General features: G+C 42.7%; 1 protein-coding gene across 3 annotated transcripts; it reads right to left on the reverse strand.

The window, feature by feature from the left end:
- Nucleotides 1-1,188: 1,188 nt before the first annotated feature.
- On the reverse strand, nucleotides 1,189-12,551 carry ISL1 (ISL LIM homeobox 1). 3 transcript variants are annotated; one of them, XM_064176506.1, is made up of 6 exons: nucleotides 12,420-12,551; nucleotides 11,348-11,537; nucleotides 8,047-8,306; nucleotides 5,782-6,065; nucleotides 4,112-4,279; nucleotides 1,189-1,599 (listed from the first exon to the last, which is right to left on the reverse strand). In XM_064176506.1, exons 1-6 carry the CDS (start codon nucleotides 12,445-12,447, stop codon nucleotides 1,483-1,485), a joined length of 1,047 nt encoding a protein of 348 aa, XP_064032576.1. In that variant the 5' UTR covers nucleotides 12,448-12,551; the 3' UTR covers nucleotides 1,189-1,482. The 3 variants fall into 3 exon arrangements, with proteins under 3 accessions (XP_064032576.1, XP_064032575.1, XP_064032577.1); XM_064176505.1 differs by having other exon boundaries at nucleotides 5,782-6,068; XM_064176507.1 differs by lacking the exon at nucleotides 1,189-1,599 and adding an exon at nucleotides 1,724-1,871 and having other exon boundaries at nucleotides 5,782-6,068.
- Nucleotides 12,552-13,319: the final 768 nt, after the last annotated feature.

The raw sequence follows: 13,319 nt of genomic DNA on the forward strand, positions 1-13,319 counted from the left end.
TATTTCACGTAATATTAAAGAAAGGGGAAAAAAAAGAGAGAGAGAGAGAGAGAGAAAGAGACAAAAAACCACATAGAATTAGACATATAATTCAAAGACCACGGTACAACCTTTTTTTTTTTTTTTTTTTTTTTTTTTTTTTTACTTCGGCAAACAAAAAAAAAAGTCAAATGACATGAAAAGTGGCAAGTCTTCCGATAATAAATAATAAATTACTTTATAATTTTGCAATTCAAGAGCAAACAAAAAGGGTGTGGGTTGTTTTTTTTTTTCCTTGTTTTTTTTTTCCTTTTTTTAATTTTTTTTTTGTTTGGGGTTTTTTGTGTGTTTTTTTTGTTGTTTTGTTGTGTTTGTTTTTTTTTTTTTTCAGAGAGACAGAGAGAGAGAGAGAGAGAGAGAGAAAGAGAGAGGGAGAAAACAGTCGTTTTAACCAATGACTATACACATCTTTGGGGGAGGGGATGGTTCTTGAACGAACACATTTCAAATACAATCCCGAGACGCTTTGTGGCAAAATAGAGGTATAGCTTGTTGCAATGCTTTTATAAATGGGTTTTTTAAAGAGGAATTAAAAACAAAAAAATATCTTCAATCGCTTCGGACTTGATAAAGGGTGGGTCTCAACCAAACGAAAACAAAACCCAGCTACAGTACATGCTAGAAGAGACCCAGGAAACGATCCCTTGTTAAGAGTCAACTAAAAACAACATTGCAAACCAATACAGCTCCACCTTCCTGCAATGAATCTTTCAACATTGCAGGGCTAAATCGTGGGGTTTTTGTTTTTTTTTCCTGATGTTGGAAAAATTACTGGAGCTTCTTTTGGCAAGGCAATCCCCAATATAGAAACAGCACCATTCAGATTAGGAGGGACTGGATAGAAAGTCCCTCTACCTTGGTTTCTCCCTAAGATGTGCAGTGAAATGAATCTTTTTTTTTTTTTTTTTTTTTTTTTTTTTTGAGGTCCACAAGTACAAATCCTTTACGTTTTTAAAACGTTTTGGTTTGTTTTGTTTTTTTTTTTTTTTCAGTCTTCCTCTGATCACTGAATAATGTGAGGGTTGGGGTTTTTTTCCTTTTTTTTTTTTTTTTCCTTTTTTTTTTTGCCTTTTTTTTTGCCTTTTTTTTTTTTTTTTTTTTGCCTTTTTTTCTTTTGCTTTTTTTTTCCTTTTTTTTTTTTGCTTTTTTTTGTTTTTGGATTGTTTTCTTTTGTTTTTGGTGTTTTGTTTTGTTTTGTTTTGTATTCTAGTAAGATCCCATGATTGTCTTCACAGTGTTGCTACCATATTACCTTCTTTTTTCAAACATGACTCCATTCGTTTCATGAAGCGTCTCCTTGCTAGGTTCATTAGAGTTGTTAAATACTTTTTCCCCCCTTAAATTTCGGAGTCCCAATGCGATCACGATCACTTTCCCACTCTCTCCAACAGGGCTGAGGGTAAGGGCAGAAACAACAACACCAGAAATCTGAATGAATGTTCTTCATGCCTCAATAGGACTGGCTACCATGCTGTTGGGCGTATCTGGCAGCTGAGAGGACATTGATGCTACTTCACTTCCAGTAGAATTGGACCCGGGTCCTCCTTCTGAAAAATTAACCTGCCAAAAAATAATAAAAAGAAAACAAAAATAAAAAAAAAAAAAAGGAAAAGAAAGGAAAAAAAAAGGGGGGGGGGAGGAGAAAAAAAAAAATGAAAAAAAAAGTGTTGTTACAACTGTAACAATCAAAGAAAAGTAGCAGGCAAAGGCAAAGAACAGAAAAATAAATACATAGGCATGCAGCCGAACGGCCTGATACATCTCCACAGGAGGCTGTGTCACTGTTGCTTTGTTTAGCTTCCCTGTTGACTTCACAGGAATTTTCTTCAGGCCTTTGGCCAAATCACGAAACCAAGGCAATTAAAACAAAAACAAAACAAAACAAAAAAGGAAATAAAGAAAAAAAAAAAGGAAAAAAAGAATAATAAAATTAAAAAACACTGAAAAATCAAGCAAATAAACAAACTTATCAATGAGGCCTCCTTCCCTGTCTTGCAAGAGTGGCAATCCCAACAGGATGTTCTAGTCAATTATTTAAGAGTGCATGTGTTTTTTTGACATGGAACTGCAAGGTTATTTTTTTCCCCTTTTGTGCACATACTAAAATAAACCTGGAAAGAGCATCCAGGAGCAGAAGGCATTTGAAAGAAGCCATCCTCTTTCATTTGTAGTTTGAAGCGGGCACTATCTCTTTTTAACGAGAGTCAGTTTGATAAAAAGGTCACACTTCTCCATCCTAATGTAACCCGCGGCTCCCGTTAGTTCAGGAGCAGCGTTAGGAAAAGACACGATTTGAAGGGCGGAGCTTTGCTAATCCAAAAGCATTTCTTTGCCACCTATTTAGCTAGCCGATCCTGTGATTAAGGCCCCTTCCAGATTAGAGACGTGCCTTGAATGGTTGATAGTCTGTATGTATTCATCCATCCATCCCTCCACTCTTTACAGTGTCAGAGATTATGTCTAATATATATATATATATATATATATATATATATATATATATATATACATATATACACACACATTCATCTATCTAATGACCTATCTACCTGTACACATATCTGCATTTGGGAGATCCATTTTTCATTCTCTCTCTCTCTTTTTTTTTTTTTTCTTTAATTACTCCATACAAAAATTCGCTGCATCAAAGTTTTTTTCTTTAAAAGTCTTCTATTCTTTTGAAACACAGTGAATAAGGCAGCCAAAGACTAATATTTTTCCCCCTGTCTTCTTGACAGCTTGATTAAAGCAGGAAAACCGGAGGCTGGTCTGAAGGTAAGATGATGCAAACAGCCCAGCTGCTGTGCTACAGCTTCCCTAGTGAGCACGGTGTGTCAGGGGAGGGAAGCACACTGCAGCTTGCCACTGGGCAAAAGAACAGTAATCCTGCAAGAGAGCGTGGCACTAACCTGAAAAGGCCTGAAAATAATTCTGACCATGGCTACAAACCTTCATCTTCCATTTCCTCCAGTAAAAAGAGAAAATTAAATAAATAAATAAATAAAAAGAAAGGAAAATAAAAGAAAAAAAGAAAGAGAAAGAAAAAAAAAAAAGCCCAACAGATCAAAAAAGGGTCTACACATTAATTTTTCATTAAAACCCCACACACAATGTACCTTATTATTTAAAAGATCTGGTTTTAACACACTTAAGCCAGGAAATTGGGTTAAGGCTGAACTTCTGTCTTTAATTCACCTTATTTGCCCTAAGTATTGCTGTCTGTATGGTCCTATATGAGCTGCCAAATGACGTAGGCATAAGGAAGAGTTAAGAACAGACTTTACTTCAAAAGATCTGGGTTTGATGGGGTGGTTTTTGGTGGTGGTGGTAGTGGTTGGTCGGGGATTTTGAGTGTTTTTTGGTTTTGTGGGTTTGGGTGGGTTTTTTGTTTTGTTTTGTTTTTGCTTAAGGTAGTTTAGTATAGTTTGATTTTTTTTTTTTTTCACATGAAAGTGAACTAACAATTTCCTTCCCAAAGCACAACATTTAACGTAATCCATGTATATGTAAATATGTGCGTGCATGCATGTATATGTAGATGCAGTTACATTTAGATGTACCTGCTTAGAATAAGGACTTTAAAAAATTAATCATGCTATTCACGTTTATGTGACAAAAGAAGGCCACAGGCTGACCGTTCGTTTAAATCCAAACTACTTCAAGAAGACAAAGTTGGACAGAAAAGGGGGGAGGGGAATTTCAGAAACTGCTTTCTTAAATGTGCATACAATTAAATGGCACTTGAATAAAGTTTTCGTGCTCTGGATAGAGATGTTTTCCATTTTTAGGAGCATACTAGCCGAGTTAGTCTCAGAGCTGGATCTCACTTTATTCAGCTCTCGCTCAACTCGACAAGAGCTCTGCTGTGCACTTAAGGCAGATTTTTGCACCAAGCCTCTTTAAACGAGTTCAGTTCACGCATTGACAGAGCGCCATCATGCCACCTTGCAATTTCAGGAAAACCCGGCTAGTCTGGATTGCTCCTCCGAGGGCACCCGGTACGCTTAGGGAATACCTCATTGCTCTACCCGGGTTACAGGCTGGCCTACTCCAGCTAGGAACAGACACTTACTAGTTGTTGAAAAGCAGGTTGGTCTATGTCACTCTGCAATGCGAAGTCACTCAGTACTTTCCAGGGCGGCTGGTAACTTTGCACCTCCACCGGGTTCGCCTGTAAACCACCGTCATGTCTCTCCGGACTAGCAGCCACCATTGGAGTTCCTGTCATCCCTTGGATATTCTGTAAACAGCCCAGCAAAAGATGTTAATGAGCTTGGTTAACTTTATTGTATGTAAGCGCTGAGTCAATAAACTGCTTTCTATCTTATCTATACAGTCGCTTGTATTTGCTTTGTTAATCTGCTGTGAATGTCTTACTCTATTCTACTCTAGGTCAGCCTATTTCTACCCGCTGCATTTATCACGGTGGAAGTTTACTTTCTTTCCCTTTAATCCTTCTATTTCTCTCCAGGCATACCTCCTCCGCCCCAAGCTTTCCTAAACCCAACCTCTCTCTACCTTGGCTGCCGATGACCAGCTCGGCGCAAGAAACGGTTTAATCATACCGCCTTTCTATTTTTCTATTGCACATCCAGACTGTGTTTTTGTTCTGAGTGACCTTAACTGCATCGCATATCCATTGCCCGGCAAAACTGCAGTACGTCATCAGCAAACAAACAAAACAAAACAAAACAAACAAACAAACAAAAAGCACAAATAGAAAAGGGGGGAAAGAAGGGGGGAAAAAAAGAAAGAAATAAAATAAAAAGAAAAGAAACCGCAGCCCTTCCAGCATGTCCTGTGGTGCAGGCACTGTGTGCAAAATAATTCCAAGCCTCGACGAATAGATTGTTCAGGCGAGTTAATAACAACATGTTTTATTGCATTCCAACAGGGTAAAATGAAACTCCTTAAATTCCACTTAACTAGGCAGCCGTATGAATTAATAGTCATTCTCAGATCAGTCAATATATATAGGGAGAAAAACAGACTCTTCTTCAAGTGGACTAACAAAAGAAGGGGGGGAGGGAGGGAAGTTGGCTTAAAACAAAACAGCGAGTTTGCTGTGATGAACCCAGCAATTTCCACTCGTTTGCATCACATGTGCAGATGCTAACAAGCTATAATTCAATGTATTTCTGCGTGGGAACTGTACATATATTAAGTGGCTTGTAAACGCAGTGGTAATTACAAAAACTTTACATTGCATTTGTTTCTTTCTACATTAAGTGCACTGAGAAAATATGCACATAAACATTGCAATATATAAAGTGTTAAGAAAACACATCAAATTTCCCCACTTACTCTTGGGGTTTACTTTTGAGTTTACTGTAATGTAAAACCATTGAAAAAAAAGGCAAAAGTCATTTTTCCTGCAGATAGTCCATTGCATCTACAACGTAAATGCTGCACAAAGCTGGGCTTATTACATCCCATAAGATCTGCAGGTCGCAACTCATACTGCAGAGAAGTTAGTCTAATCCACTGTGTATCCTCAGCCCCACAAAAAGACAAGTTCACTTGAGCAGCCTCTACCGGCTTCTCGCTGTGGCCTATTTTAATTGCACTGACAACAGAAAGAAGCGGATAATAGTTAAACGGTATCGTTTTCTTTCTTTTAAGGGAGCTCTCACAAAGTCAAAAGCGTCAGACCGACCCCAGAGGCTGTCCGGGCTGAAGATAGCCCAGGCGTTTCTCATTGGGAAGGAAGGCAGCGAACGGTCAGAGGCTGAAACCACTTACAGTTTTGTCATTGGGTTGCTGCTGCTGAAGTTGCTTCATCATAATGCTTCTTTTTTTGTCCTTGCACCGTTTGTTTTGAAACCAAACCCTGATGACCCTCGGGCTGAGGCCAGTCATTTCTACCAGTTGCTCTTTCATGAGGGCGTCAGGTCTGGGGTTGGCAGCGTAGCAGGTCCTCAAGGTGTGAAGCTGTTTTTCATTAAGGACAGTCCGGACTCGGGTGGTCTTCTCCGGCTGCTTGTGGACGTGGGGTCGCAGAGCTGGCTGTCTGGCAGAGATAGGTTCTGCTGTAAGGGAAGGGGAAGGGAGGAATAGGATCCTCGTGAGTAGGAAGCAGGGAGTCTGCGGAGGCTATGAATCTAAGCTGTTGGGACAAGGGGAGGCAGGGAGGGCGTTGATGAACCCTCTTTCAAAGGCCATCCAAGCACTCAGATCTATCAGAGCTCCTGAAGTCTCCTCTGCTTTATGCACTGGTGGAGTGACAGGACTGACATTTCTGACTCCACAGATAATTAATTTGCGAAAACAAACCACCCCCCTAAAATCCTTAATGACAGAAGCTTGAACCTGTGTGAGACTTGACAGTGGAGGGTGAGTTCACTAAGGTGTGGGTGCACTAGTCAAGGAGGGGGAGGGTTTTACAGATTTGTTTCCTGACAAATCAACAAAACAGATTTTTGGCCCGAAAATTAATGAAAGAATAGTTATTAAATTAATCATAATTCGAGTCTGCTTCTTGTATGCTGAATCTGCTGCAGCTTAGTCAGAGGCCACGATAACGTGCAACAGCTCCCGGCAGCTTGATGCTTCCAAATCAAAGCAATCCAAGCCAGATCCACTGTACTATGACAGTGGAGGAAAATCCTCTGAGAGCTTCATATCCCAGAGCTCGGAATAAGGGAGTCTGTCTTAGAAAGTGGAAGTGATAGGTGAATTTCTGTGGATTCTAGATGAATAGCTAAAAACTATTATTGTGTCGCCAACATTTTACAGGAAAAATAATCTTAGTAACTCACAGAAACCACGAAGAAATGCAAACTTAGGCGTAGCGTCAGATCAGGAGCTAAAAGTATTCATGTGGTTCTACAGTTCTTCTGTGCATTGTGTGGCTGGAGCTATCTAGATGTAATTTGACCCAGTCAAGAGAAACATAAAAACAATACTTTCCTCCCTCCCTTTTTCTTTCTTTTTTTTTTCCATTTTTTTTTTTTTTTTTTTTTTTTTTTTTTTTTTTTTTTTTTTTTTTTTTTTTTCCCCTTTCCCCTGTATCTCTACTTTACTAATATTTCTAAGTGGTCGGGTTCGAAGTTTTCTGATTTTCACAATAAATCAGAAAATGCAATGAAGACAATATGAAGGCTTCAGATTTCCACAGTCTTGTACCTGCCGACACAATATGCCCTTCAGAGGCATGCACAAAAGCTATATGGAGCAGTCGCAACGTCTGTAAAATTCTGCCATGATCAGGGGCTATGTCACCTTACATATAGGTATGTCATCTGAAGCAGCTCAGAAGCGAGAAAAGAGCCCCTTTAAGGGTAACCATGTTTTAAACAACCTTTAGAGTTACAGCCCAGCAATAATGCTGGTCGACCTTGCGTTGCCAAGCTTTGTTTTGCCTCAGAGATGTGCCCCGTCCTAAAGCTAAGCATCTCATCGAAAACTAAAAGTGTAAAGTTGTAAGGTGGGGCGACTCCGAATTTCAAGATTAAATTCTCATCAAATCGCATTAAAAGTTTCAAGAAGGCAGTCACTTCAAAAAGCAATTACGAAAGGTTAGCTTGTTGACAGTTTTAAATTACAGCCTAGGTGCTCGCCTCTAGTTATGAAGTATGTCTCTTTTCGGGCCCCGCTTCCACCAGTGCTTAGACAGCTCTCCACGGTGCGGAGCAGAAGGGTATGTGCTGCGCTCTGCGCTGTGCCACAGACCTGCTCCCTGCAGAGCTTCTCCGACTCGGGCTCCCACTTCCGCGGAGGCAGGCAGGGGACTACCGCTCCCGCCGGAGCGCGGTGGGAGCAGAAAGGGCGCGGTGGGGTGGGAGTGCAGCCCCCCCGCGCAGGTGTCCCCGATTGACGCATACCGCGTACGCGGGCGCGGCTGGCAGCCAGCCGGACCGCTGGCGGCCCCGGGTGCTGGACGTGCCGCTTCCGCCGCCCTTCCGTGGGCGCGCAGAATCCTCTGCCAGCAGCGGGGCCCCACACCAGGCGCCGGGCCGGACTGCGCGGAACCCCGCGGGTTTCCGTTGAGCCGGGCACGGGCGGTACCTGCCATCTGCAGCGGCCGGGCGGGGTGCAGGGGGCTAAGGGGGTCCCCGGCGCTCAGGCTGGCCCGCTCTACCACGTCGTGGTCTGCCCGACAGAAGAGGCCGTCTTCCCGCAGCGCGAATTCATCGCCGGGGATGAGCTGGCGACTGCAGGCCACGCAGCGGAAACACTCGATGTGGTACACCTTGGCGCGGGCGCGCATCACGAAGTCATTCTTGCTGAAGCCGATGCTGCACTTGGCGCACTTGATGCCGTATAACCTGAGCAGGGCCCAGCCCAGAAAGAAGGAGAAGGGAAGGAGGGAGAGCAGGGGAGTGGAGAGGGGAGGACGGGAGAAGGGGGAGAAGAAAGGAAGAAGAAAAAGAAAGGTTTTCACTCCCACTCGTGAGTAGCCCCGTGGCCCCGTGCAGACGTGCCACACGCAGACCACTAATTAAACAAGCCTTGAAAATACAGAAGCCAGAAGACAAAAGGAACAAAAACGATTCGTTTGCTGCCGATACCCTGATCCCCAAACCGTGAATGTCGACGGGCACCTAGACATATCGGTGGGCAAGGAAAAGGGGGAGGGAAGGGGCCATGGACGTCCAAGGAGAACCAGAGGAAGAAATAAAAAAGCTACCACCTTCCTCCCCGAGGAGATGCCGACCTTTCCCTCCTGCCCTAGCGCCTGGGCTAGAGCAGACAAGGGGCCGTCCCTCCTCTCTCCCTCCCTTCTCACGGCGGGCAGACCTGACCTAGCCTAGCCCGGAGCTGAACCGGGCAACTCGAGTACACCGGGGAAAGGCGAGGCTGGCCAAACTGCCGTCCACTCCCCAATCGCAAACTTGCCAGCCTCATAAACCGGTGTTATTTTTCGAGAGGAACCCACTCAGGACTTCTACCGCTTAACACATGCCGGCAGTCTAGTCTTTGGGACACGGCAGGAATAGCTTTGCCAGCGGTCGGACTCCTCCTTATTCCCCGTCACCAGGTTAATTTCATACAACAATATAGACATACACACACCCCCCTTCACACACCACCACCCCCAACTCTCCTTATTTATGTATGTATTTACATACACGCTCACACATACAGTGGTGCAGCTCCCCGCCTTCTGCTGGCATTTTGTGTGTTCTGGCTTTGCAGTTTGCTCCTAATTCAGAACCCATGCCCCGTCTGCCCTCCCGCCGCTGGAGCTCAAGCCGCGGCAGGAGCAAAACAGCAACTTCTCTCTGACAGACCTACACGGCAAATAATAAGTTTGTGGAATAGGTGAAAGACTCCCCGTCTCCCGTGAAGGAAAGTGGAAGAGTTCACCCATCAGTAGATGAGCATAAGAAAATGATCCAACTCTGAACAGCACAATCTCTGGTCTCCCATCGAGTGCTCTTTAGGCAGCCTTCTTGGTATTAAGTAAAACTAACATCTTCACACAAACGTAGGAATACGTGCACTAGCGTGTACATGTGGTGCAAAGAGCTGTAAATTCTGTTCCTAAAACTAAGCTAATATTCATCCACACAAATTTCATTGCCGGTACACTTTCTCAGAGATGCAGTCTGTGATGTGTGCCTGTAGCAGAGAGGTTTATTTACACACATCTTTAGCTACTATGCCCTAATCCTGTATTCAGAGCTACATATGGTAAAATTAAAAGATTTTGAGAATTAACTCCTACAAACAAACAGACAAAGCTGTTGCAAAGTGTATGCATTAGTATGTGCAAAGGTGGTGTGTGTGGGGAAGTTGCCCACACATCTGACGACCATAGATTGCCTCCTGGTCTAATTCAAAGTCGACTTCCATGTAATCTACATGTTACTTTTCAAATTGCAACAAATAAAATAAGCAGTGTATTACCATAAACCAGATATTATTTATTCACTTGTTTGTTTATATTTCACTCACTGATTCCTAAGGGGAGGCAAGAGGACAAAACTCAGCTAAAAAGCTTTCTTTTAATTTTAAATGAGGGTAATATTTAAAAGCTGGTTTGGGAAGTGCATTTGAAAGTAAAGAAAGTGTGGGGGAGCAAAAGGTTTGAGTGGGTTTTTGTTGTTGTTGTTTGGTTTTTTTGGTTTTTTTTTTTTTGTTTGTTTGTTTGTTTTTTTTTTTCCCCCCAAGGTAAAACTTTGAGAATAACCTTACAACACGGCTTGAGGGAATGACTCGCTCCTTGATTGTGCACTGGAGAAGGAAAGACTCAAGTGCTTCATTTCAATTCAGAATTACAAAGAAAGTAAAAATATATCTTGGGTGTCTGTGTAGGTACTTGCTTCCAAAACTTTCAGTAAAAAACATACTGACCGTATCTCAGTGTCACTCAAAGTTCTGGTTTGGTAAACCTAGTAGACAACACTAAAACGGATCAGCGTGACCCAGGAGCACAAACAATAAACACCTCGAAATTCCTAGTTTGGTTTCTCTATAGTGTCAAGATTGGCAACTCTCACATTTTATCAGTTACCAGATTTTAATGTGAGGAAGGAAGAGGTTCCATTATCTAAATATACTCAATTGTTCGTGAACAGATGATGGGCAATTTGATCTGCTCTGTCTAATTCATCAGTAGAGATAAGATAAGAAAGAAAAGGCAGTCAGATATCACCAAAGGGGTTAATATTTAAAAAGATTAAATGTCAGTTATTTTAGTGAAGAAACATTTGTGTCTAGTTTTAACCTGCCCGTAAGAGGATCCTTTATTCTAAAAGAAACTTAGGTTCTGTTGTTGTTTTGCTTTTGTTTGTTTGTTTGTTTTTGAAGAGCTTAGTTTAAATAGAAAGTATTTATTTTTATGGCATACATGCTTGAAGTGTCTTTCTTGTGAATGCCATTATTCCTTTGCAAAAACACAGAGAGATGTATTTCTTAGATTGCATTAAAGAGCGATCACCGTTTTGCTTATAATATCTAAACTATTGAAAACATTCTCCATTATCTACGATTTCTCACTTCGTTAGAATCGCAGGATGCATTGCCAAAATTCTCAGGAGGGTCCTGAACAGTCACTAGCCGCTCTCGAACGTGGTTTTGTTTATACAGAAATTTGCATTTGAATGCATCGAATAAAAAAAAACACAACAAAACCAACAACTTGACGACTGTAACTTTTTTTTTTCGCTTGCCTTTCTACGGAGAAAACACTTTAAAACATATCAAGGTCTTTAGGTCTTTTCACCCTCTTTCTCACATTTTTTTCCTCCTTCAGCCTCTGTCAGAGTTTTGACGTTTAAAAAAAAAGAAAAGAAAAAAATAAAAGGAAAAGAAAGACATCTAAGACATCTTACCAAAGAATTAAACAATGTAAATGGCGTACCTGATATAATCTCTTTTACAGTAGGTTTTGCCATCCCTAACAAAGCACGTACAGGTCTCGTCCAAATACTGATTACACTCTGCACACTTCAAACATGCCGCATGCCATTCCAAATCCGGAGAGACCCTCAGAATATACTGATCGTGAATCTGATTGCCGCAACCAACACATAGGGAAATCAGGCGTTTTTCTGAAATGAAAATAAATACGTGATTGACTAACCGTTTACTCTCCTACAGAGATAAACACACTTACAGTGTTGTTCCCTTATAGGGCATACTCTGGGAGTGTTGATGCTTTGGTTTGTTTGGGGATGGTGTTTTCTTCTTTCCCCCCCCCCCCCCCCCCCCCCTTTTTTTTTTTTTTTTTTTTTTTTGAAGGACTATCAGACTTTTGGATGGTAGTTGTGTCATCAAAACTTTGCCTCGTTTAGAAAGGAGGCGGAACAAGCGTTAAAATGCAGGTGTCAACAGTCTTGGAAGTGTAGGTCCTCATTTCGCAAGCCTTGCACGGCATCAAACCTCCAAAATCTCTCGTTACATTTTTATTTTATTGTTTTCGTCTCTGTATTCCTCGTCTTGCGGCAAAAGCACCTATATGTTGTTTGGTATAATCTCTTAGCATCTCTCTGGAAAAGATGAACGCGTGGCGGGGTACTTTTTCTCTTTAGCCCTTTGCCACAGAAGAGCGGATTCGAGGCTGCTAGCAAGAACAAGCATCATTACGATTGTCACTTGCTCTCTTTTGCAAGTCTAATGCTAGTTCCCCAAGACTGACTAGGTACTGAATAGTCAGGCAGCGTCTCCGCGGTCTAACTCTAGGAGAATTTAACTATTCGTGGTTGGAGATCCCCTTAAAATCCTGTCTGCTCCCCAAACTTTAAAGGAGAGCAGAACCCCAGGCTATAATATACAAGGCTACGGAGGTTAAAACACAGCAAGCATACAGGCATGGCAACAAAGGCACCTTCTCTACCATTCAAATGAAGCTCAGCTCTTTAGCAGTTAGCTTGCCTGAGACGATTACAATCAACAGCATATTTATTCCAACAACGGTAAAAATTCCTCCTTACTTTTTGGTGGGTCTCCCATGTCTCCCATATCTGTAAGAGGGTGTAATGTCCACAGTGAAATGGTGTACGGTTTCGTTTTAAGACCCCAAAGTAGATTTGAGAGCTGTAGCTAAAAAATTGGAGGAAAAAAAAAAAAAAGAAGAAGAAGAAGAAGAAAAAAATAGTAATAATAAAAGTGGAAAAAAAAAAAGCCTAGAAATAATAATAATAATAAAAAAAAAAATTTAAAAGACAAAACAAAACACCGCCGGAGTGGGAGACAGTGTCAGGGTTGCGGAGAGAGAAAGGGGCGCACGATGCGGCGCCGGGAGCGCGGCGGGGTCCGGCCGCGCGGTGCAGTGCGGGATCTGCGCGGAGCAAAAGCGGTGACGGTGCGGGAACGGCGCGGCGTGGTGCAGTGCGGTGCGGCGGCGCGGCGGTGCCGGACTGGGCGCTGGCGGCTCGGGCACTCGCCTCGCCCTTATCTCTTACTCAAACTTCTCTGCTCCAACTCAGCCCGCTCGCCATTGGCCTGACGTCATGCGCGGGGACGTCACGCCTGCGCGGCCCCCATTGGCTGCGGGCAGCTCGGCGCAGCTGTTCTGATTATCATATTTCAGCGTCTGGTGGCGCGGCGGCCCCGGCTCGGGCTTCTCGGAGGCAACTTTTGCTCGCTCCTCATTTGTATTTCCCTTTATACTTTCTTCTTGTCGCTTTCCTCTATCCCCGCCGGTTATCTCCCGTCACACCTTTCATTTTCCTTCCGGGCCCCGCTCAGGCTCCTCTACCCCTTCCCCCTCCTCGGGCTTGCAGTCCCATACCTACTATTTACATGTGTATATATATATATATACACACACACATGTATACTGGGGGAAGGCGGCGGTGTTAATGGGAGTATTTCCTTTGCGAGCGCTTATC

This window comes from Pogoniulus pusillus, chromosome Z (assembly GCF_015220805.1).
Source record: "Pogoniulus pusillus isolate bPogPus1 chromosome Z, bPogPus1.pri, whole genome shotgun sequence".
Classification (NCBI taxonomy): domain Eukaryota; kingdom Metazoa; phylum Chordata; class Aves; order Piciformes; family Lybiidae; genus Pogoniulus; species Pogoniulus pusillus.

Bases quoted from the DNA above. Each gene is read 5' to 3' on its own strand.
- ISL1 (XM_064176505.1), bottom strand. From the start codon at position 12,447: ATGGGAGACATGGGAGACCCACCAAAAA. The intron at 8,307-11,347 runs GTACGCCATTTA...GGCCCTGCTCAG, and splicing joins TGTAAAAGAGATTATATCAG to GTTATACGGCATCAAGTGCG. The intron at 1,600-4,111 runs GTAAGTGTCTGT...ATTTTTTGGCAG, and splicing joins AACCTGCTTTTCAACAACTA to GTTAATTTTTCAGAAGGAGG.